This window comes from Rhinatrema bivittatum, chromosome 7, assembly GCF_901001135.1.
Source record: "Rhinatrema bivittatum chromosome 7, aRhiBiv1.1, whole genome shotgun sequence".
Classification (NCBI taxonomy): domain Eukaryota; kingdom Metazoa; phylum Chordata; class Amphibia; order Gymnophiona; family Rhinatrematidae; genus Rhinatrema; species Rhinatrema bivittatum.
In genome coordinates this window covers 83937526-83962542 of record NC_042621.1, presented here as the reverse complement: position 1 = coordinate 83962542, position 25017 = coordinate 83937526, and the positions used below count along the sequence as shown (strand labels likewise).

General features: G+C 41.5%; 1 protein-coding gene across 3 annotated transcripts in view; it reads right to left on the bottom strand.

Annotated features, from left to right (window-relative positions):
* The window catches only part of DUS2 (dihydrouridine synthase 2), a 135189-nt gene that overhangs the window by 70440 nt on the left and 39732 nt on the right, over positions 1-25017 (bottom strand). For all 3 annotated transcript variants that reach the window (XM_029608582.1, XM_029608584.1, XM_029608583.1), the window contains exons 8-10: positions 15598-15645; positions 11215-11280; positions 10214-10284 (exon numbers count right to left, since the gene is read on the bottom strand). In XM_029608582.1, coding sequence (XP_029464442.1) covers positions 10214-10284; positions 11215-11280; positions 15598-15645 — 185 coding nt within the window. The remainder of the gene's footprint in view (positions 1-10213; positions 10285-11214; positions 11281-15597; positions 15646-25017) is intronic.

Sequence of the window (25017 nt, the reverse complement as noted above, 5' to 3'; positions counted from 1 at the left end):
CCCCAAGCCTTATGTTATTCGTAGTAACTGCCGCTCTGTGCAGGTTACCCCAATTCAAAATATTCACGTATAGGTTACCCTATGTCTTCATTCCCAACTCTGCCTCTAGGGGGTCTGCAGTGCTTATCCCATGTCCTTCTGAATTCCATTATTGTTCTAGTCTTCACCACCTCTTCTGGGAGGGCACACCAGGCATCCACCACCCTCTCTGTGAAGAAATATTTTCTGTTGTTGGTTCTCTTCCCCTTTGTAGTTTCATATTGTGACCCTCTGTTCTACAGTTTTCTTTCCAACGGAAAAGATCTGATGTCTTTAAATAATTTCAACCAATCCATCTCCAGATATTTGAAATCTATATTTTTCCCAAACTGATTTATATTTCCCTTAGGCAATTACCATAGAGCTGAACAAGAAATGAATTATCGGGCCTGATTGCCTAAATTAGATCAAATCAGATTTTCATAAAGTTCCATACTACAATCAGACCTGTAAGAAAGAATTTCCATTGCAAAGAAAACTGAGCATTAATTCTTGAGTTGGCCCACAAAGGAAAAATTGTTTTAGTAAATACTCGATGGCAAATCTGAATTATCCTGTATTGGCCATTTTCATGACCCTCTACAGATTATTTGATCTCCAGTTTTACTTTCACTTCTCCACTGCCAAAGACTCTGTGCTTGAGCCATGTTTTCTTGAGATCCAATTCGGATTTTGCCTCCATCACCTCGACTGGGATACGTTCCATGCCTTTACCTTTCCTTACATTACTCAAGTCTACCCCAGTTCAGCCTCATTTCAAAAAAGCTTCTTTACTTATCATTTGAGTCTAATTTCATACTTTAAGAACCTCCCTACAAAAATGATTACATGTTGTTCCTCCTGGTTTGTCCATATGAATACCTCATTATCCATCTGGACAAGTGCAATTTTTATTGGTCATCCAGTGAGCTGGGGCCCCCAGGAGACTGCACCCCCAGGAGAGTTCACCACATTCATTGCTCATCCTATGTGGCTGGTCATATAACCCTAAAAAAATATCTAGCCCTCATCTAGGACTTATAATCACCTGAAGTTCAGTTGCTTTAGAAATTACCTATTTAGTTCTTAGCAGGGCAAGTCTTGGTGCTATCAGAAGCCTCTCTGTGACATCTTTTGCTTTCAGCACTTCCTGCTGCGATATTCCAGGTTAGATCTCCTGTACTTGTAGTTTTATATTTGGTCACCATGGGTGGAGATTAGCCTGTCATCATGGATATAGAGCTCATGAGTGGCCTGCATCTGGTAATGAGCATGTCTCATTGGTTAGGAAGTTTCATTGGCATCATGTGGCCATGCCTTATAGATACATGATTGGATATGACTGAGTTGCTTTGATACTGTAATTGGGTATTTTCCCTGCTATGTCAGAGACCACTGTCAGACTTACTGGCTAAAGTTCATTTCAAGTTTGAATGGATAGCTAAAGTTCTGTTTAGAAAAGGTCAAAAGGTACTTTCCTTAGTTCTACATCTATGATTATTTGTTCGGACATCTTTCCGTACTGTGCCGAATTCTAGTACAAGCTTGGGGGGACTCCACTATACACCACTGAGAAAATTTACCATTTAGTCCTACTCTCTGTTTTCCATCTTTTAACCAGTTCCCAATCCACAATAGGAAACTGCCCCCTATCCCATGTCTTTTTAATTTATTAAGAAGTCTCTCATGATGGACCTTGTCAAATGCTTTCTGGAAATCCAAATATACTGTATCAACTGGCTCACCTTAATCCACGTTTAATTATGCCCTCAAAAAAAATGCAGCAGATTGGTGAGGCTAGAATACCCTTGGCGAAATCCATGTTGGCTTTGTCCCATTAAGCTATGTCTATCTATATGTTAACCATTTTAAAGAACAAATGTAGTGTCTACCATAGCTATCCTCTAGTGGACAGTGCTGCAGCAGAGTAGGAGGAGATCGGAGTCATTGAAAAGGTTGGAAGGGGCTTTTAATTCCTTCAGTAGAGGATACTGTGTATTGGATCCCTCCTCTTTATGTGGGTTGAAGGCAGCAATTAATATATTGTATTTGTTTTCTATGTTTTTCTTCATCAAGAAGTATTTCATGAAATTAAATTAATATGACATTAATAAAAAAGACAGAAGGGACACCTTTGAAAAAAATGGATGTTTGTAGGAGAAATTCTGATACCTGGCTGAACTAGTGACAGCAGCATGGTTTGATGCTCTTTAATCAAAGCCACCATCTCCTGCACCTTGCTCCTGAAAACGTTCTCCCCTGTACAGGGCACATCAGCCAGGCAGTTGTGTAAATCCTTGTGAAGCCTGCTTTTATGTAATCACACGAGCCTCTTGGGGCCTACAGAGTTTGTTGAAGTTCTGGCCATGGTGTCAAGGGCTTCAAATGCAGAGCGGATGAGGTGCCTCTTGCACTCCTCTGAAGCAGCCACAATTCTGCTTGTTGCTTCCGTCAGAAGCTTCAGCTTCTGCACACGCTCATGTAAATACTGCACCATAAACAATTGGTGAGCTGCAATTCTAGATCAAAGCACAGATCCCTGGAAGACTTTGTCCCAAACATGCCTTAGAATCTTTCCCTGGAAGTATGCTGACGTGCTCTCAAGTGTGCTTCAACAAAGACTCCATCATTACAGATTGCCAAACCCTGAAGTGGACTAGATTCTGTACTTCAAGTCGATTTTGCAGGCTACCAGGAGACATGATATCAAGGCTTGCCACATCATCATTTGCAGATCTTGGAGGCTATGCATCAGGTTAGACACAAAGTCTGCTAGTAGCTAAAAAAATAACATGCTGAAAACATTCATTCTTGATTCCTGCATCTTCCTGACATCAATGGACTTTTGTCTTCACCAACTTGTCCAAACATCAAGAATAACTAAAATCTTCTGTGGGAGAAGTATGCTGAAGCTAGTCTCAGAAAGGATCAGAAATAATCCCTGTAGAATCCTCCTCACAGACTACTGAGAGATAGTCAGCTAGGACTCTGACAAAACTGAGAGGGATTGAGGAGGTGACCTTTGAAGATCCGAATAGGAGAGGACCAGCAGAAACTCCAAATTGGCTGATTCAACTTCCTCTCTCTCTCAATTATGATGGGATTCCCTTGGACAAGGCGAATAAATTAAGTCCAGAAGTGGACTCACTCCAATAGCTAAAAGTCCCAGACGTGAGTTTTGAGTCTCCCGAGGACTCTCTAGAGCCATTGTGTTGCAACAGCTTATGGGACATCCTGGACAGGAGAAACTCCAAATTCCCTCTCTGGTCTTCAGGACTCAAGGAGGCAAATTCTTCAATAACTCCAAAAGCTGAGCTCCCACTATTTATTTATTTATTTATTTATTTAGTGCTTTTTTATACCGGCATTCATGATACAATCATATCATGTCGGTTTACAAGGAACCGGGGTACAATAACTTTAAACTTTAACATAGTGAAGAGAGGCAAAAGTTACAATGAAACAGGGGCGATGGAACTGGGGGAAGAAGACAAAGCAGAAAGTAATCCATGACAATAACAATTATTTACAGTGGCTGAATGTTCAGTAATGATAGTTATGGCGGATCAGTTAATTTACGGAAAGGCTTGTTTAAATAGCCAAGTCTTAAGCCTTTTTCTAAATGTCAACAGGCAGGGTTCTTGTCTGAGTTCAGGGGGAATAGCATTCCATATGGTTGGTCCTGCTGTAGAGAAGGCCCGTTCTCTGGTGGCTAGATGATGGGTGGATTTGGTTTGGGGGGGCTTGCAGGGATCCTCTGTAGGCTTCTCTGATAGGTCTAGACGAGGTGTGCAGTCTGAGTGGGAATTGAAGGTTAAGAGGGGCTTGGTTATGGATGGTTCTGTGGATGATGGTAAGGGACTTATGTAGAATTCTGAAACTTATTGGGCATCAGTTGAGAGAATCTTTGCAGTAGAGGAGAGGGAGACATATCCTCTTCTGATACCTATATAGGCTCACCCTCACTGGGTGCCGAATACAAGCTTGGTGGCACCAAGGCTGTGACTCATTCTGCACAAATGCATGGAAGCATCCCATTGACAGGCACTAGTTTTGATTTTTAGCCCCAGTAGAGATACCTTGTGTGTCAATACTCTACCCCCATGGTAGACATACCTTGGTCTCCCTGCGTCAAAGTATTTTGATCCAACCCTGCCACTGTGAAAGGAACCCAGTCCATCCCTGTCACCCCGGGAGGAGCCCAGTCCGGCCATGCCACTCTGAGAGGAACCCAGTCAGTCAGTCCTACAACTTTGCCTCTGAGGCAACCTAGTGTTGCCTCTAAGGGATCCCAGCCTTGCACGTTGCTTCTGGGGGCCTTTAATCCACCAACTTTGCTCCTAAAAAAACAGTCTGACAACCTAGTCCCAGGTATTCTTAATGGACCTTCAAAGACTTTCATTCAGACCCTGTCTCCTATGATTCCTAGTGTCCGGTTCCACCCTGGCTATCCCCCTGATGCCCAAGATCCTCCTGCCTGGTGAGACCCTGGGGGAGGGGGCCTTGAGGCGGAGGTACTGTTAGGATCCAGCCTGCTATGCAGCCTCCCTGCCATCCTAGATCCCCATGGAGCTACACCTGCTCTTGCTCAAGGCATAGTCTCCATGGGCTCTTGACTCAGCCCTGCCTCTTACAATACCTGAGGTCTTGTTATCAAGTCTACCTGGCTCCCTGCTTGGTCCTGCTCTACCTTGTCTTGCTCTGTGGCCTCTGGGCCTTCCAGCTCTGCTTTGCCTAGGTCTGTGGCCTTCGGGCCTTCCAGTTCTGTCTTACCCAGTACGGTGGTCTCCGGGCCTTCCAGTTCTGCCTTGCCTAGCCTGCAGACTCTGGGCCTCCTAATATCTCCCTGTCTGGCCTCCGGGCCTTATGCTTAGTGGCCTATGGGCCTTCTGGAGCAGCTTTCTTTTGGGGCTCCGTGTCCTTGCTCTGTTCTGTCCAGTCCTTGCCTAGTCCTGTCCCTGGTATCTGTTCCCTGTACTGCCAGTGCCCTGCCTTGTCCAGCCTAATTCCACGTGTGCCCAGCCCTTGGATCCAGCCCTGCATTGCCTCATCTCCAGTCCTTGTCTCCAGCCTGTGTCTCCATCCTGTACTTTGATTCCAGCCTCAGCCTAAGTCCCGCTGTCTGCCAGATTTCAAGGGCTCAACCTGGAGGAGAGGTGGCTGGTACAGGCAGAAGATCTTCTTTGCCCTGCCTTGAAATCCTGTGGAGGTTCCTCAACTCTAGCCAGACTCTCAGTCGTAACAATTTTCTTTTATGATTCTTACAAATACAGAAAATGACAGTCACAAAATAATTTATATTTTAGAAAAAGCAAAACAAGAGCCTGCTTTTCAAAAGGAAGAAGGCTTATAAGATCTCCTTGTCTGTCTGTGTGGCCCCCTGAAAAACTTTTGTATTTAATGTCATTTCAACACCTGGCTGTTGTCTCATCCTCCCTCCTCCTTGATCCCTGGTTATCATCTTTCCCTTCTTTTCTCCTGGATTGTGGTGGTCCTCTATCCCTCCCCCTCTACCCACCTCTATCTAGCATGATTCCTCTCTCATTAACCAGGTCCATTATGGATTCCCGTCTCCCTCTTTATCCTCCAATTCTTCCTTTATTCCTTTCCCCCTGTCTTTCACCTAATACTGTCAACCGTTTCCTCTTTCCTTCCTTTGAGCCATTCTACTCACTTTATGCAGTTCCCCTCTCCCCTTTCAGGCGAGTGGCAGAGCACGTGGAGGCAATGGGAAATGTTTCTCACCGCTGTACTGCCCCAGCTTTTCTCCGTGTGCAGCAGAGGGTGAAAAGGTTCTGAGAGCTGCAGCCGGTCCCGCTCTTCCCCACATCCTCACAGAGCTCAGCAGTGGGGTTTATGATTCTTAAGGACTGCACTTGGTCCCGCTCTTTCCCACCTCTGCTAAACATGCGACAGTGGGCCCCTCTCTGCCCCTCCTCTTGGTCTGCAGTAATGTGGGGGTGAAGTTTTTAGGGCTCTCCTGGCCTGAGGCAGCAGCAGAGCTAATCACAGGCAGTAGCAGCCCACTCACTTTCTCCCTAGCTAAGCTTTCTTGCATCCCTTCCGGAGGACCCCCTGGGATGATCTCACGGATCCCAGGTTGGGAACCTCTGAGCTCTGGTATTCTCATTCTTTCCTCTTAGTTTGCTTGAGGGTTTTCTTTCAGTCTCAGAGGACAAGGGGAATTTTTTATTGAGGCCCTTAATGTTTGGCTTGGAGGCTTTTTTGTAAGCAGTGGATGTTTTCTTCTCAGATCTCTCTCTCCCTCTCTCTTTCAATTAAGGGGAATGTCAGCTTTTTACCGGGTATGGAAACTAGAGGGTTTTTTTTTATTGTCATGCTAAGGGGACTTTTCATATTAGACAACTGACTGATGATATAACAGGGAGTTTCTACAGCTTCCAACACTGCAGCAGCTGTTTCAGATTTCTAATGATAATTTGTGTGTGTTCTTACATATTTGCCATCATTCATCATCCTTGGGCCTTTCTATTGATCAAGTCTGGTAGTTGATAATATAGAGCAAATTGGGATGGGGGAGGGAGTAAGAATTCCATTTCACAATAGTAGGGTTTCTGTAAACAATAGAATTTAGCTGAATACTGGCAGAAAGAACTTGGGACGCCTCTAAATTCTGATAAGACGAGCGTTTTGTTTAGAGAGGCTCATAAGACTGTCTATAGATGTAAGCTAGAAGGAGATGCAATATCAAATTCTGTATCATTGTTATATAGACAAGGTAAGAATGAAAAACATGGGACTTACAGAGGCTGATGTTTGTCATAAATGCTTCATCTTTTATTTTTATGTCATAAAACTTTCCATTTCTGGCATGATGTTGTTTTGGCCTGGCAAGGTGTACTAAGGCGCAACTACCCTTATAAGGGGACCTGAGACTGCTTCCTCCTCCCCTTTGTGGGTTGTCTTCATTTCTTCAAGTTGTTATTATTAGTAGCATGTAAAAATATATTGGAAGGACAGATTACAGAAGACCCACCTTCTAAGCGCTGTGTTAGCTCTTATTATGTATGCAGCGCTAAGATGTGTGTTTTCTGTCCCATAAGGTCTATAAGATTACACATTAGCATAGAAAATGTCTATGATTAATTACCAAAGTCTAACAAATCCGCATTATGCAAAATAAACTATTACCCGAAGACTTAATTGGTATTAATACTGGATGGGGGATTAGGACAGGAAAGTATGAGGTAGTGTGAGGGTTAAATGTAGGAAAGGGGGTGGAAGGGTAAGGAAATTGGTTGAAATAATATTGGCAAAGAGTGATTGGTTTGATCTATTGTGCCACATTTTATATCTGATTTCTTTTTGTGTGTGAATATGCCTTTTTACCATTCAATAAAAAGATTTTAGGATAAAAACGAAAGCTCAATAATAAACTGAGCAGCCGGATAGTGTGTCCTAAAGTTGTGGACTGGGAATAAATAGGCTGAGCAATAGACGACAGAGGGTAGTGGAAAAGTGAATTCACTCGGAGGAGAGAAAAGTGATTAGTGGAGTGCCTCAGGAGCTGGTCCTGTTCAATATCTTTGTGAGGGACACTGGAGGGCTAAAGAAGGAAATGTTTACCTTTTTGTAAATGACACAAAGATCTGTAACCGAGTGTGCATACCCCTAAGGGTGTAGCAGAATGAGAAGTGATCTAAAAAAAGGTTTGTGGAGTGGAGAAACGCTTGGATGTTAAGATTTAATGGAGAAAAGTGCACATTCATGTATTTCGGGTACAAAAATCTGAGCGGGCAGTGCACGAGGGGTAAGGAGCAAATGTGCACCAACCAAGAAAGAAAAATTAGCGTGATAGTGTCCGATTATCTCACGGTAGGAAAATAGTGTGATTAGATGTTGACAAGAGCCAAAAGGATGCTAGGATGCATAGGGAGAGATGCAACTATTGGAATAAAAAGGTGATAATGTCTATATATAAGTTTCAAGTGAGGCCTCACTAGAATATTGTGAAATCATCTGAAACTGACTGGCCAGAGATGGCCTGTGGCATCAGTTCATTCCAATGCCAAAGCAAGGCTTAAAAATGATAAAAGCATGTTGAGAAATTTCTGTAACCCTTCCTGGAAGTTTAATGAATAGTTACTCAGAGGTTTTTATATGATGAGTATTGAGGCATGGACTGTATAAATAAACAAATGCATGTGTAACCCTTCCCTGAAGTTTAATAAATAGTTACTCAGAGGTTTTTATATGATGAGTATTGAGGCATGGACTGTATAAATAAACAAATGCATGTGTCCTGCCTAAGAATCCACCTTTTGGAGGTTGCTTTTCCTTCTTAAACACTGGCTATTTCAGCTCTAAGCTTTCTTGATTTTAACCATGTTCACGGTAATAAATACATTTCCTGAAATCTCATTTATTTTCCAGTGTGTCTTGACTACATTGTGAGCATCAATGAACAGCAATCATCTCTTTTGTGTATCTGTACAAGGGCTTCATACATCGACTAGTAGTAGTAATAGTGTTTGTGTCTGCAATAATGTTAGAAACCCAAAGAGAAGTGTTTTATCATAGCTGACAGTGACTATGCTAAAGTGCTCTTACGTTTAGAAGTGTGATAAGGGGAGGAGCTAAGAGGTCGGCATGGACATGTCAAGAATTCTGCTGCCCTGCAAGATTGTGCTTTACTAACCTGCTTCCTTACTCAGATGCCTTCGGAAAGGGTGAGAGTTTGCCCCTTCGAGGCCTTGACTTTCCCTGAGCAGCACTACATCTTAGAATTTATGGCTCCTGCAGCCAGCGGGGCTATGAAGGTCCCCCATTGGCAATCCTGCCGGAGGAGGAGTGCCGTCTTCACCCAGGGAAGAGGTGTCACTTAGCTATTCAGATAGTTATCTGCCACGGCACTTGAATTCCCCCACTTCGACGAGTATGGTGCTGGATGATGATGTCATTGTGAGGGTGTCCGTATTGGAGAGAGCTGTCACTGGGGAAGGCTCTGAGAGGTTGATACCTCTTGCAGGATGAGAGGTTGATACCTCTTGCAGGAGAGGGTTCTAAATCTGCATTTCCTGGCTCTGCTCAATCGTCGGAGATCCATCTGTTGGGTGCCGCGGAGACGTCTTCTCCTGCACTGGCAGGAGTTGCTCCATTTGAGGTGGAACAGATTCCTGTTCATTCGTTCTGCTAATCAAACCAGCGATAGTCAGTCCTGACGACAAAAGGGACTTGATGGACAATTTTGCCGTTTCCTTTGCTGTCTGCTCCGCCAAGGTAAATATCTCCTCTAGAATGGAGGTTTTATCCAAAGATATCTCTAGACAATACCAAGATAACCCGGAGAAGATCAATGTTTTGGAAGCAGATGTTAAACAGCAACAGTCTGTTAATGCATCTATACTGTAACGGGAAAATTTGCCAAGAAGAGTTTATCAAAAACAACTTAAGATACTTAAATTTAAGGCTTTTACATTTTCCTCATCTTGTTGGTGAACAACCCCATGTGACATTGAGGAAATATTTAACAGAAATTTTGCATGTTCCTCCAGATAAGATTCCTACATTTAGTAAAGTAGATTTTTTATCTTAATATGCTATTAGGCAGGAAGAGGTTTCACAATGATATTGGGAACTTGGTCTGCTTTGTCGGAATCCTCTACGTGCGAAAGTGTTGAAAAGGCAACATGACTGGTTTCTTTTATATATATGGACAAGATCTGAGTTATATAATGTAATGCTACTCTAAAAACGTGAATGTTTCTTTTCTTGGTCAGACATCAGGGTTCTTCCAGATTTTCCTAAGTATAGGAAAGACTGTTATATTGTTTTTCTTCCAAACACCTCTGTACTTTTGTAGACTCCAGGAAGTCTACTGGTCCCTCACTGAACCAGCTGGAGCAAGGACAGACATCATTTTGGATTAGCTGCAGGATTATTTCATTCTACTTGCTGTTTCTCTTGTGATATTTTCTTGATCTCCTCTCTTATCGCTTCCCTTCTTTCTTTTGTGGTCTAATAATGGAGATCCTTTTTTTTTCAGGGGAGGGGCATAATTTTATGTTGTCTTGAGATGGTTTTGTATTTCATAATATTCAATAAATGACCATCTTGAGATGGTTTTGTATTTCATAATATTCAATAAATATAAAGTTAAACAAAGTATGATATAGCAAAAATAAACATTTTGAAATATATGGATTTTTTTTTTTTTTTATTACAGTGTGCTTACCTTCCATGTACTGCAATGGCTGCTACTCCAGTTTTTTCTATCTTCTTCACAAGGTTTATTGTTTCTTCAAGCTGAAAAGTAATAATATTACAAGGGCAGTTTTAGTTTCAAAACAGTCAACTGGGCATAAGCTGGTTTTGCCAGCATCTTCTGAGCTGCTTCCGTTAACTGCATTCTACGAGTTACAAAGGGTTAAAAGGGAAAACTTAAAAGTTGCATTCTTCACTAGCACTGTTCATCAGTTGTCTAGTGAATAAAAGTTTTTAGTTTTCACCAATATGATTAGAATGAAAAGTAAAATCGGATCCTGCTTTCATATATCTCCATTTGTGGAATGGATGACATTCATGGATTATTCCCAAGTCCGTCTCATAACTGAAACAGGGATTAACCTGTCTTAATGCCAGGTTTAACGTTTTGGGCAAAAGGAGGGCAAAAAAGTGCAAAGGTTTGCTGGGCAATTTCAAATCATTACATTTTTATTTGCACAAGGATATAAGGGCCTATTTACTAAACCACACTAATGTGTGTTACACCAAATTTGGCTCTTAATGCACATTAAAATTACATTAGTGCAAGTGTTACCGATGATACAAAAAATAATTGCATTCCAATGTGAGGAAAATATTTATGAGTTGCCCTGCACTTGCATACACTGCAAGCAATGTGAGCCATTCAAAATTGCTCCAAAAATGGTTGCATTTGAATAAAGCAAGCCATCTTTGTGCAGTTCTATTGGCAATGACTGATTGTCATACACAGAAATTATCCTACCTGCAGATGCTTCTGTCAATGAAAAGCAATGGTGTGTTTTTATGAAATATGAAAATAGCATCTCCTTCAAATTAGTAATTTAATGCTGCAGACTATAACCACACATTCAACCTGCATTCACTTCCTTTTATGAATACACAATACATTTTCATTAGGCAAACCTCATCTAGTAGGAAAAGCATTATTACTAAAACCAGAATTCAGAGTGTAATAAAATGTTCGCTTACAGAAGGTAGGATACGAATTTTGCAGGTCACAGGTTTAGAAAGTCCTTTAACAAGAGTACTCAAAATCTAAAGGGTAAAGCGTAAAATAAAAAGGTAGCAAATTAGTCAGTGAATTTTTGCTGATGTAATAAGCTTTGATAGACTGGTAATAAAACAGGAAAATTAATATGGGGGAAAAGACATTTCCTTAAGCTTACTCTACTCTTCCCTTTCCCTCCCCCCCCCCCCCTCTCTCTCTCTGTATATATAGATATATAATTCTACTTCCCACTTAGTCAAAATAGAACACAAGGGTTGCATATAAACATTAAAAAGAATAGACAATAGTACTGAGCCTTATGGAATACCAGCATTTATCCCTCGAAGATAACTTGCTGCTTACGATAGGATAAAAATATCCTGAAACCAGCTCAATACTGACCCACTGATCCCTATATCAGTAAGCTGTTTTAAGAGTAGCCCATGTTGAAGGCAGCAGATATCTAAGAATACAATAATGCATGAATGTCCTTTATCCAAATGCCAAAGAAATTAAGGATAACTTGTAACAGCTGAGCACGCGCACCTATACATACACATGCCACTACTTAGGCGGATAAGTTAGAACTTATACAGATAAGTGGTACGCAGCTACTAAATCTGCGTATTTTTACTTCTAACTTTAAAAATATATGCGTGGAGATTTTACCTGTGTACTTTGCATGCATTTACCCCTTAAGTAAGTCAGGAGATTTTCTATCATGCATACGGCAGTGAAATTACCAGTGTTACCAATTACTCTACCTGTCTGCCCACTCCAGATGCAGGTCGAGAGCCTCCTGGCACTTCAGCCTCAACAAAAGGACGACAAGATGGAATCGGTAAAAATGGACTTTATTGAAACTTGCCCGACTCTGGCCGAGTTTCGCTCAACGAGCTGCCTCAGGGGCTTTTGAACCTTTTAAATTGGCTCTGTACGGTTCGACAGCAGTGCAGACCCCTGGTGCCCGGCATGGGTCTCTCCGTCCAGCAGCATGACAAGGTTGGGGCACATTGAGGACAGTCCACACTGGTTGACAGTCATACTGGAAGTGAAAGGCCCCATCCCACTCCACCCTCATGAAAGGAGGGCGATTCTGGAGGAGTGGGTGACAGCATTTTCCCCGGCTCTGTGGAAATGGCTACACTGCTGCCAGGCGGGCTATAACATGTCACCAGAGCAGCAAGCCGTATGCACCTGATGGCCTTCCCAGCCAACCTGGAGCCAACCAGGGTGCACAACCATAGGGGAAATGTGCCCCGAGGGCACCAGGTCAATACAGAAGGCATTCCCAATGGGGATCCACCATCCCAGTTTGACTGACCATTCCGCTGGGCTGAATCCTCCAGACAGACTTCACAGACCTCACCCATTTACCTCTTAATGGTTTCATGTCCTCTTGAACCCTTTCTTCAAAGTTCTTTTTCAACTTTCCCTTATGGAACTTGTTGGTTATTGGTCTTGTGCAGGTATTTACCAAGCAAGCTGACTGACAATATCTGTTCCCGGTGCACCGTGGGCCATTACTGGCCTAACTCCATACAGGAGCTGAGCCTTGATCATAAGGACTTAGGCACCTGAGAAGCACCAAGGAGGCAATCTTCTGTATGTCACATTTCCCACATCAGAAAGATGGGGATTCAGCAGTTCTCTTCACACTTCATGCACTATTCCTGAGGGAATCCTGTTTATTTTCTTTTACACTCCTTAATAATATGCTTAAATTTAGTGGATCATCACTTCTGATCGATGCTTTGTCTGTCACCGCCTCAACCCCCTCCCCACAAAGAGTGAGAAGGGTGGGTGATTGGGAAGGGAGGAGGGAGGCAGGCCCAAGAGGAGAAGGGAAGAGGACATCACAATAGGATACCACGGTAACTGCAGAGAGAGCACAGAGCCACCCCTCTGGTTGCCTTGCATCATTGAGCTCTATTGAGAAGGGACGTCTCCAACTGGGAAGCAGTGAACCTTCCCCATCAAACCCCTGCCATGGCAAGGGAACATTGGCATATGCAGGAAATGAGAAGCTGCATCGATCCTCCACTCGAGTCAAGCTCCCCAAGGCGAGTGCCCTAGTGGTCTGCACTTGAGGGGACAAAGGGTCCTGGGTGAAACTCTTGTGACCAGTCCCAGCTGCACACTTGGAAAACCCCCAAGGCAACTGACATACAGGCAACCCTCAGACAGGTATAGCCAGGGAGGAGCTCAGGACAGCAATGTGCATTCAAACTATCGATCAATGTGTCCTGCAAGCCACGCTAATTCTTGCAGCTAGCTATGTTCCTTCATCAACGCACGAGCCAAGAGAATCACAGGTGAGCAGTTTCTTGTGCACATCTCTCTTGCAGGAGAAACCTGAGGAAGGCCAGACGAGGCCACAGGATACTAGGTCCCTGTCTTGGTTGAAAGAATACAGAAACTGGAAAAACCATGAAAGAATCCAGGCACTCAGTGAAATCTCCCCTCTACTGCTGGGAGAGGCTCACCGAGGCAAGAGAGACACTCTTCCATTAACCCTGCCACTGGTGCTTGTGGTACTGAGATACTTCATCACCTTCACACAGTGAGGTAGGCCGCTCAAACCTTTAAACCTCCACCATCCCCCTTCCCCAGCTTGGGGGCATAGGAATATAATGTTAGGTACCTGGAACAGAGAGGGAACAGTGCTCAACGATTACTCCATGTTCTGCATGAAGGAGAAACATGGTACCTGCCTGCCATTTACTCCACCCCAAGATGTTAAGCCATTCAATGTGCCAGGCATGTATGGTCGACCACGTCACCATACCTTTGTTTTATGGAGAAGCCTGCGTTTCTTTGGATCCTGACATCCATGAGGAGAAAAAGAGTACTGGCCTTACCGCATTGGAAGTCCCCATTCAGGTAGAGAGGCAACACAACACATTTGGAGCCAGCATGCGTCTCGATGCCCATGAAATATGAGGAGGGGAACTCCCTTTCTTCACCCACACTGCTGCTGAGGATCAATGGTCAGGTGTGGGATGGGAAGGTCACTGTACCCCTGTGTCTGACCCTCCCATGCAGCAGCTGGTGGACCACTCTCCAAGCTGAACAGCCCTAACCTTTTAAAAGCCTTTCCTCAAAGGGGAGCCAATCCATCCTCTTTATCATTTTGGTTGCCCTTCCTGCAGAACTGCTGTGGAAGATCCAGGGCTGGGTCAGGAAGGCAGCAGCTGTTCAGTGGAAGAGCAGTGAATTGGCCACATCTTCCATCTCTGCAACTCTGGGCCCAACTGCCGCTTTGAAACATACGAGAATCTGCACAATTCAAAGCGGCAGTTGGGCCTAGAGTTATAGAGGAGGAGGAGGAGGAGGGAGGACTCAGCTTGAGGCACCACTGCTCTCCTACCACGGATCATCATGGGAGGTAAAGGAGATCCTAGATGGGGAAAACGAGTGATAGGGAATTGAGCAGGGGGAAAAGAAGGGGTAGGGGAGGAGAAGGGAGAGAGGGAAAAGGTGGTGGTAAAAGAGATGTGGTATGGGGTCAGGAAGGGAGAAAAGAGGGAAAGGGGGACTGCATAGACAGGGGGCAGGATTTGATTGACTTGGTCCCTTCAACCTAAAAGGTGTTCTGCTGCCCCTGGGAAAAGAGATGCTGGGGAAGAGAGAAATGGGGTGGAGTGAGGGGCTCGGGGTAGTTAGGCAAAAGAATGGAAAATGAGGCATATGGACAAGGGACCATGTGAAGATGGAGGAATAGGGGAAGGAGGTGCAAGGATGGGACACAAAAGAGGAATAACAGGCTAGGAGAGAGGAACATGGTGTGAAGGGATCGTGAGAGAGTTGAAACATGTGAGAAGAGTTGGTAATGAAATGAGATGAAGCTGGGAAGAGGCTGGAGGCAGTGATAAGTGGTGGCACTAGGGTAGGAACAGCTTGTGGAGAAGAGATAAGTGGTGGCACTAGTGTAGGAACAGCTTGTGGAGAAGAGATAAGTGGTGGCACTAGGGTAGGAACAGCTTGTGGAGAAGAGATAAGTGGTGGCACTAGGGTAGGAACAGCTTGTGGAGAAGAGATAAGTGGTGGCACTAGGGTAGGAACAGCTTGTGGAGAAGAGATAAGTGGTGGCACTAGGGTAGGAACAGCTTGTGGAGAAGAGATAAGTGGTGGCACTAGGGTAGGAACAGCTTGTGGAGAAGAGATAAGTGGTGGCACTAGGGTAGGAACAGCTTGTGGAGAAGAGGGCGGGCTGCCCCTGGGGCTCACTTGCAAACATAGGACACATCTGCTCATGCCCTGGAAACGATTCGAAGGAACCAAGTCACTGGACAACCCCAACATGCTCGGTTTATTAAACGTTTAGGACAGAACAAGCAAGCAAGGTGTTCCTGATTACTTACCAGCTCAATTTTGTCCGGATCAGACAGCAATGCTGCTCCCATGCCCCCCTGAGATAACACAGACACAAATATCTGTTAGAACTGGGAAACGGCATTTACAAAACCAGCACTTCATAGCAATGTTTTTCAGATGGAAATCGGACTTCCTTTTCCACACCTACTCAGCAATGCAGTTATAGTGTTATTTTGTCAGCATGGGAAAGATACACGGTCATTTACAGCACGCGCGCTGCCATTATATACGGGGAGGTGTCTGACTTCTTCTCATCTTGCACTGCAGAAAGAGTGATGTTATTATCTATCAGAGCAGCATAAGAGACGAAGCTAAATGTTTGCTGAACATTACACTAACCATTTTATTTTGGTAAAATTGATGTTCTGAGAACTGTATGAAGACAATGGAAATGGAAAGAACTCCTCCTAGATGTTAGTAAGAATGATATGAGCAATGCCTTAAAAATGCATTTAAGGCAGACAGTAATGTAAATAAAAACCATATGACATGAATCAGACAGCAGGGTTTACAAATTCTGTTCATCACCAGAAAAAACAAAACTATCACTGGCAGTTGCAGCTCCACAGCGAGAGGAAGCACCTACAAATTCAGACTCAGTCTTAAACATCTAAGTGATAAGTTCTCGTTTGCCACTTCAATGTATCATTAGAAAGCTTTTCCGAGACCTAAATTATGTGAGTGAGTCACACACATCTTCTGGGTTCTCATGACTTCAGAGACTCTTTGCTGCAGCCCTCAAATATCTCAAAACACTTCAGGTCAAAGGGGCACAAGAAACTAACAGCAGCAACTTCAGATGCCACAGCTTGCAAAAAGATGCAGAAAAAAAATAGAAATATGCACAGATGGCTGCCAAAACGTGACTGACTGACTCCTGGATGTATGAGCAGAAGGACAGTGACAAACCAGACTTAGCTGGACTGTGATGTGATAAACATGTACATGCAGAATCAGGAAATGCTGCCTCCCTTCTGTCAAGTTTAGAAAAACCATGGGTGTTCATACATAATCCAATGCAAGTCTGTTAGCAGTCACAGGTCAGTGCTGCAGAGGGCCTTCAGTCTGAGCCTTACTCTTATCAGTTGGGAGTAGAACATATTCAACATGTGGGCGCCACTTATCCTGCGCTAAGAGGTAATGTGGATTCGCTTATTAAATGGCTGCGAGAGATGATGTTGAATTGGTCCCCCTTCTACCTGGTCATGGTGGTTTGGAAGAAGACATATAAGAAGTGGTGGAAGGCCTAACCAGCATAGAAAGTCCAACATAATAGGAAGGATGGTTCACAGATTCTTGAAATTTCAACACGTTTCATTTGTTCTTGAAATCATGTGATCTGACAGTGCATTTGTAATCCATTTACACAGTCCCCCTGACTTGGAACCGTGTTTTGAATGACAGCGCCAGGAAGGACTTTGTCAATAATTTCTGGACTCAAAGCCAGGGCAACAAGAACACTTCAACTCAGCAAGAGGTTTAAAATTTAATTTATTTTGGCTTTTTTAAAGAAGAGTCAAAGACAAGTGTTCCTGGGAGTTGCTATATGCCCTCTATCTGTAATAACTAGCATCTCAATGGATATATGACATGCCCTGACTTTTATAATCAAAATACAGCACTACCGAAGTTTCCAGAATGAATGACGTGACTGCCCAAAGACTTATTTACAAAGATACATTATGCTGTTGTCATGACAATCTATCATGTATAGGAAATGCTTGTGAGGACATCCCTCAACTGAGAATTCTTCTAACCCTGTTCATCCTCCCACCATAAAAGTTCCTTTATCACTCTGGCTTTGATGCACTGTGTTCTTCTGTTCTTCTCTTGAGATTCTTTGTGTGATTGTAGTTGAACTTAAATCTGGACATTTGTGAACTGCTGGCAGTGTGGTATATAGGGACATTTGAATTAATTGCTGCAGTTCATTGAATAGAGAAAGGAATCTTTCATTTCTATGCTGTTTTTCTTTTCCCCTCCCTTGCTTGTTACAATGTATCTTATGTTTACAGTAAACATAGAAACATAGCAATGCTGGCAGAAGGAGAACGAGTGGCTCGTCGGTTTGTCCAGCTAGTTTTAATACATATTTTCTTACCAGGAATGTAGAGATGCTCATATTGGCATCTACATTTTTAGAATTGTGTTAGTAATGAGGGTTTATTGTGAAGAGATCTTAGTATAGTGTGCGGTGGGTTACATTTAGAAAGCATGAAACTGTGTTTATTTAAAGCCATTCATAATCAGCTTTGATTAATCATTGGAAAGGGCTGTTTTTTCTTTGGTCAGGTGCATAGGCAGAGAGATAGAAAGGAAAACAATTTATAAATATACTAAAAGAGAGCGATGCCATTTTAATGAAATGATCTGTTTAAGTGCTTTATCACTTAACTAACCTATTCATTGAATGTAACAGTTGTTTGGCGGGAGAGGAGGTGAACCCCCCCTTAGGAATGTGTTTGAGACGAAAGAAAAAAAAACAAAAAAACCTGGGAGTGAGTCACTTTTAAAATGGATTTTACAGTTCTGCTGAGGTAAGAGGTTTGAGGTTTGAGTATGTTACAGGATGGGGTGCAAAGGTGATAGAAGAGGGACTAATGAATTGATCTGTTTAATGTGAAAACAGAAATTTGGGTTGAAAGTATGGGGAAAGTGAATATTAGGGATGAGAGATGACGTAATGTTAAAGAGGGAAGAGATTTATTTTTATGATGATGCTGGTAGGTAAGAATGGATATGCAGAAGGCTGTGTGCTGGGACATTTAGAATGTTTTGGTGGAAGTAGAGAAAAGATGTAAGTCAGTTGCATTTAAATCTTTTATCATGGGTTTGCTTTTAAACAATTGTGTGCAGATATGAGCTATTTTAAATTAAACACAGGACAGAAACAAACAGAAGGCACTAATATGCATGACCTTTATGCGGCCCGTAAGGATGATAGATATTTCTCAGTTTTGATTATACCTCATTAGATGCTAACTTTTAGAAGAAAGGGAATGAATTAGGTGGTTTATTTTGATGGGAGTTCAGGTATTGACCTTTTGTATTGTGGCTGGTTTAGACGCTATGTAAAGGAGAAAGATTGTGAGACGGTGAACAGCAGAGCGTTAAGCAGCAATGCCTATTATCTATTTATGTGCCAGTAAGAAAAACTTTTGGTTAATGCATAGTAGTATGTGCCATCCTTTTATTTTGCAGACTTCCAGACTCCTAGCTGATATGTCTGTGCTTTTGGACATGATCTGTATTTTTATTTAGGGTATTTACAGGATTTGGTAGTATGAACTCTATGGAGCATATGCATATAGGATGGAAATAAAATGACTTCTAATTAAGTGCAAAAGTTGTCTGTTTTAAGTTTTTCTTTTAGAAAATAAGTTTTTCTTTTAGAAAGCGAATTAGGAATTTAAAGCATAAAAAAAAAAAAAAGGGGGGTTTTAGATTTGTTAAAGGAAGTAGCTCTTATCACAGGGGACAGCGCCTCCTAGAGGTGGACCATCATAGAAACGGAAAGTAGCTTTATGACTGCTTTTTTCTGAATTAAGGTATAACAGTAGTTTGACTTTTAAGAACCTGTAATGTCATTTTTAATTTTAATCATTATATTAACTGTCATATATTAGATTTCTTTTCAGGGTACCAAAGCACAAAGTACATCTGTCTCTGTTCTATGGGAGATGAAGAATACAGTTTATTCCAGTTTGATTCCTTTTTAATTTTTAATAGATCTATTCTACTTTTAATCCTGAGTTTTTGTTTTCTTTTGTGGATCGATCCAATTCTTTTATATTTTTAAAAGTACTTTTTTCTTTTTGAGCTCAAAAGTTTGTCATGTTGTCTGTTCTATGTTATTTATTTATTTATTTATTTATAGATTTTTCTATACCGGCATTCGAGATTAGGAACCCCATCATGCCGGTTTACAAATAACAAGAGGGTGTGCACAAAAAACAGAACATAAACAAGTGCAAAGAAATAAAAGTTACATTACAACAGGGTCATAAAACTGGGGAGAGAATTAGAGTAAGATAGTTGAGTAGTAAAGATGAATTATTTACATTAATAATTTACATAATATTGTGTAGTGTCTTATAAGATGTTACTGTCTTTCAATATGGATCTGGGAAGGCTTGCTTAAATAGCCATGTCTTAAGCCTTTTTCTGAAAGTAGGAAGGCATGGTTCTTGTCTTAGATCGGGAGGAATAGAGTTCCATAGTGAAGGTCCGGCTGTGGAAAAGGCTCGGTCTCTGTAGGTTAGGTGGTGAGTGGTTTTGGTTTGTGGAACAAGGAGTGATCCTTTGTAGGCTTCTCTGATGGGTCTGGTGGATGTGTGCTTTCTGAGTGGAATTTGAAGATTGAGGGATGCTTGGTGATGGATAGTCTTGTAGATGATAGTGAGGGATTTGTGGATAATTCTAAAGTGTATTGGCAGCCAGTGCAAGTTCTTGAGAATAGGAGAGATGTGGTCTCTTCTCCTGGTGTTAGTCAGAATTCTCGCAGCTGAATTCTGAAGCATCTGAAGGGGTTTAATGGAAGCAGAAGGGAGACCTAATAAGATGGAATTGCAGTAGTCTATCTTAGAAAAGATTACTGCTTGAAGGACCGTTCTGAAGTCTCGCATGTGAAGGAGCGGTTTGATTCTTTTAAGTACTTGAAGTTTATAGAATCATTCTTTAGTAGTTTGTTTGATGAAGGATTTTAGATTAAGATGGTTGTCGATAATTGCGCCTAAATCCCTTGTTTGGGTGGTAAGATGGTGGGTTAGAGGACATGGAGGTGGGTTGCTATTTTCTGGTGAGATGATGAGAAGTTCCGTCTTGGCTGTATTTAATATCAGGTTTAGACTCGAGAGGAGGCGATTGATTTCTTTAAGGCAAATTTCCCAAAATTCAAGAGTTTTGGAGATGGTTTCTTTGATGGGGATCAAGATCTGCACATCGTCTGCATATAGGAAGTGAGTTAGTTTCAAGTGGGTTAGCAGTTGACATAGCGGTAGAAGGTAAATATTAAAGAGTGTAGGGGATAGGGAGGAGCCTTGAGGAACTCCAAAAGCTGAAGAGAAGCGGGAGGATTCCTTATTATGTATCTTGACCTTATAGCCTCTGTTGTTGAGGAAAGTATTGAACCATGATAGGGCAGTTCCTGAGATTCCTATGTTCGCAAGTTGATTGATGAGGATGGAGTGTTTGACGGTATCAAATGCGGCCGAAAGGTCCAAAAGGATAAGTAGAAAGGATTGGCCTTTGTCTAGCCCCATGATGATGTGGTCTGTCAGGGATATGAGTAGCGTCTCTGTGCTTAAAGCTTTATGGAATCCATGTTGTGAGGGGTAAAGTATTTTGTGATCTTCAATGTAGTTGGAGAGTTGAGTGTTGACCAGCTTTTCCATTATCTTGGCAATAAATGGAAGATTGGAAATCGGACGAAAGTTGTTGGGGTCCTTGGGGTCTAGATTAGGTTTCTTTAAGAGTGGTTTTAGCGAAGCTAGTTTTAGGTCTTCTGGAAATAGACCCTGGGATAATGAGCAGTTTATGATATCTGCCAGAGTTTTGGATATCGTTTCCGGTATTAGAAGGAGGAGCTTTGTGGGTATTTGGTCGAAGGGGTGGGAGGAAGGTTTCATTTTTTTAAGTAACAGAAGAATCTCATAGGCTGTGATGGGTTGGAATGATTCAAAGGAGGTTCCTTTGTTTTGTATCTGTGGCGCATTAGGGCGAGAATTGTTGCTGGGGGTCAGTCGCTTTAGCAGGTTAGATATTTTGTCTTGGAAGAAAATAGCCAATTCCTCGGCTTTAGATTGAACTAGGTCTATGGGAATATCTGGTATGTTGATGTGTGTCAGGTTAGATATGTAAGCAAAAAGAGCTTTGGCGTCAAATACAAGGTCATGAATCTTGCTAGCATAGTAATCCCTTTTTGATTTTTGGGTAGAGTTCTTGTAGTGATGTAGAGCTAGTTTGTAGGCGGCTAAGGTGCTGGGGCAGGGTGCCTTACGCCATTTGCTTTCTTTGTGTCTTAGGCTTTGTTTAAGTTTATGGAGGTTGTTTGAGAACCATGGTTGTCTTTTTGCTGGGTTTGGGTTTAGATTTTTTGCTGATAGTGGACAAAGTTTGTTTGCTACTGCCTCAGTGATGTTGTTCCAGGAGAGGATGGCTGAGTTAGGGTCAGAGAGGTTAATGTGAGGAAGCTCTGAGGTGAGCTGGCTGTTAAGGTCGTCGGATGAGCAGGGTCTTCTGTAGAGAAATGAGGATTTCGAGGGGAGATGTTACATGTGTAAAATGAGGAATGAATGAATGAATGCATTATGTGGTCAGTGCTGTGACATATATGTTTTAATGTACAGTCTGAGTATTTATGTTTGTGGTCTGGACCATTGCATGATGTTTTGAAATAATGTGGGGATTATTTGGCAAATTAAATATAGGGAGTACGTGATATAATAGTATTTTCTTACTACTTAATCGGATTTGTGTACTTTTATTTAGGTTTGACTTCAAACACATGCATCTAATCTAAGGAGTTAAGAGATTCTACTCTGCCATCACTGAATCCTACTAAAAGAACTATATACGCACTGAATGCAGAAATTATTCTTGGTCACAGACGTTCTTACATATTATATGGACTGCAAGGCTTACAATTTATACCTGATTTTTGCTTTTTTCTTTGTTCTGTGGGAATGACTTTATGCAGAATTTAGGTTCTTTCATTCTCTGTCAGCACTTAGGTGTTCAAGTTAATGATATTATTTGAAGTGATGCTGTTTTTATTAGTTTGTATGTTCCAAGTTAAGTAGTATTTTCCAGTCTTAGACTTTATAATACTTATATGCTGAATCAGCTAAATGCATATGTACTAGGTTTTTCTAACTTTATCTATGGAAGCTGCTTTGATCACATAGAGGGTGCTATGTCTCAGTGTGATTTCAATATGATAATTCAGGGTTCAAGAGGGAGATCTCTATATATGTTTCTCTTCTACACCAGCATAAGTTATAAGCTATTCCTATTCTTTTGTTTTGCAGCTTGCTCTTATGGTAATCACTTTGCTGATCTTTAATATCTCAATATTCTATTCTTTTTATTCTAACTTCTTCGCTGAACCCGTCTTTGAATATCTTTGTATTATGACACTATTTACTAGATTTTACCTAATGATTATTTCATTCTCTTTCACAAAGATTTCTTACTAGTGTAGCCTGTGATGCTTATTATGAGATTGTTCTCCTTGAAAGAAATACATACCTTACATATGAGGAGCTCTGTCATGGGGATCTGCAGTATACTAATCGCTTATTGTTCTTTTCTTCTTATCTTGGCCCTTTTACTAGAAACCCTATCTGTGACTTAAAATATTCTGTTTATAAGCTAGTTTGTTTCCATTTAGGATTCCAAAGGGGAAGATATAATTTTTCTTAGTTCTGTCTTCAATTTGTATTACATTTATTCCTTTTCCTGTGCAAAGACTCACATTGATGGTTTATCAATTCTGCAAAGTACATTATTTTGTTTTAGTTCACATAATATGCTAAAGACTTTCTCGTAGTGTCAGCTTTTACTTGTTTTTATGATTATTCCCAAATTATACTTAGACTTACCATCATTTAAGAAGGGTATTAGCCCCACTTCTCTAGAAGTATCTGAAGACGAAGCAGTATTATTAGCCATCATCTACCTTAATAACTAATACCCCTCGACTGACATTGGTTTAGAAACCTTGCCATCCACAGCTGTATTATCTCTTGGACAGATGACTGCCACAAGTGAATTAGGACTGTCCATACAGTGAGGGCTTTCACTGCTACAGGTTGTTGTCATAATACTGGATAGCACTATAAATACCCTACAGAATTAGTATGATGTTTCGGATTTTTGCTATGCCTTTGCCTATCATGCATATGCCTTTGTATTTGATCTTCCATCACTGCAGCATATGACTAGAATATGTCTTATGCTTTGCAACACTCTTATAATTCATCCCACATCATGTATGCACAACACAGTATGAGTTTTTCTATTGATTTTTGGTTTTCTTCTATTCTATTGGTTTCTTTTACTTTTCTGGTAATGTGCAATCCCTGTTTGCCATTTTAATGAATATTATCCTGGGTAGTTGTTCATAATAAGAGTACTCATTGAAAAGATTTGCCCAATATACCTAGTATTATATGAGAAACATAGTACTTTCATACTGGTCTCTCTGTGTACTTATCTTTATATGTTATACCACTAGTATGTAATGACTTGACTCTGAAAGATAACATATGTGATCATGCTATTATGAAGTAGGTCCTTTTTATAATGCAGGTATTTGTATAGCTCCATTATAGAGCTAATAGCTACCTAGTGAAAATTAGTTTGGATGTTATTGTTTGAGTAACTAGTGAATGCTTGTGGGAGTATCATTCATATTAATTAGGAATCTAGAGGGACACACACCTATGCACTACACCTGATAAATACCAAGGTTAGTGGTTAGGACACACTTTAAGTTCCTTTGTCATGGCTCATCATCGAAGACTGGTTGATGGAACACCTGTCCATTAACAGTGTTCCAAGAGGGACAATGATATAATTCATAATTCTGGTTCAGAACTGGGGCTTATTCAGCCATTTCTAGAATCCTCAGAAGGCTGAATCACACTGACAACTGCTGAAATATAGTGACTTTCTGACTATCACAGACTCAAAGAATGTGAAAGATCTGGAAACTTGTAGGCTCTGCAAAGCCTATAATTACAGGCCAGGAAGGCATCAATGACCATGTTTGTACCACAATACAGGGAAGCTGGGTCCAGGATGCAGGCTTTTGTCTTACAAATGCATATCTCAACGGACAGGAGCCAGGTGAAAAGATTCTTCTTTTAAAGTTACAGTTTTAATTAAGTCCTGGCTCCAGAAAACGGAATTCATGCTGAGTTTCCTATTCAGGCCAGAGACTTGCGATTTGTTTACACAACAAAGAATATCAAGAGAAGAACAGAAGAACACAGTGCATCAAAGCCAGAGTGATAAAGGAACTTTTATGGTGGGAGGATGAACAGGGTTAGAAGAATTCTCAGTTGAGGGATGTCCTCACAAGCATTTCCTATACATGATAGATTGTCATGACAACAGCATAATGTATCTTTGTAAATAAGTCTTTGGGCAGTCACGTCATTCATTCTGGAAACTTCGGTAGTGCTGTATTTTGATTATAAAAGTCAGGGCATGTCATATATCCATTGAGATGCTAGTTATTACAGATAGAGGGCATATAGCAACTCCCAGGAACACTTGTCTTTGACTCTTCTTTAAAAAAGCCAAAATAAATTAAATTTTAAACCTCTTGCTGAGTTGAAGTGTTCTTGTTGCCCTGGCTTTGAGTCCAGAAATTATTGACAACTTTGAACTAGAAATTAAAG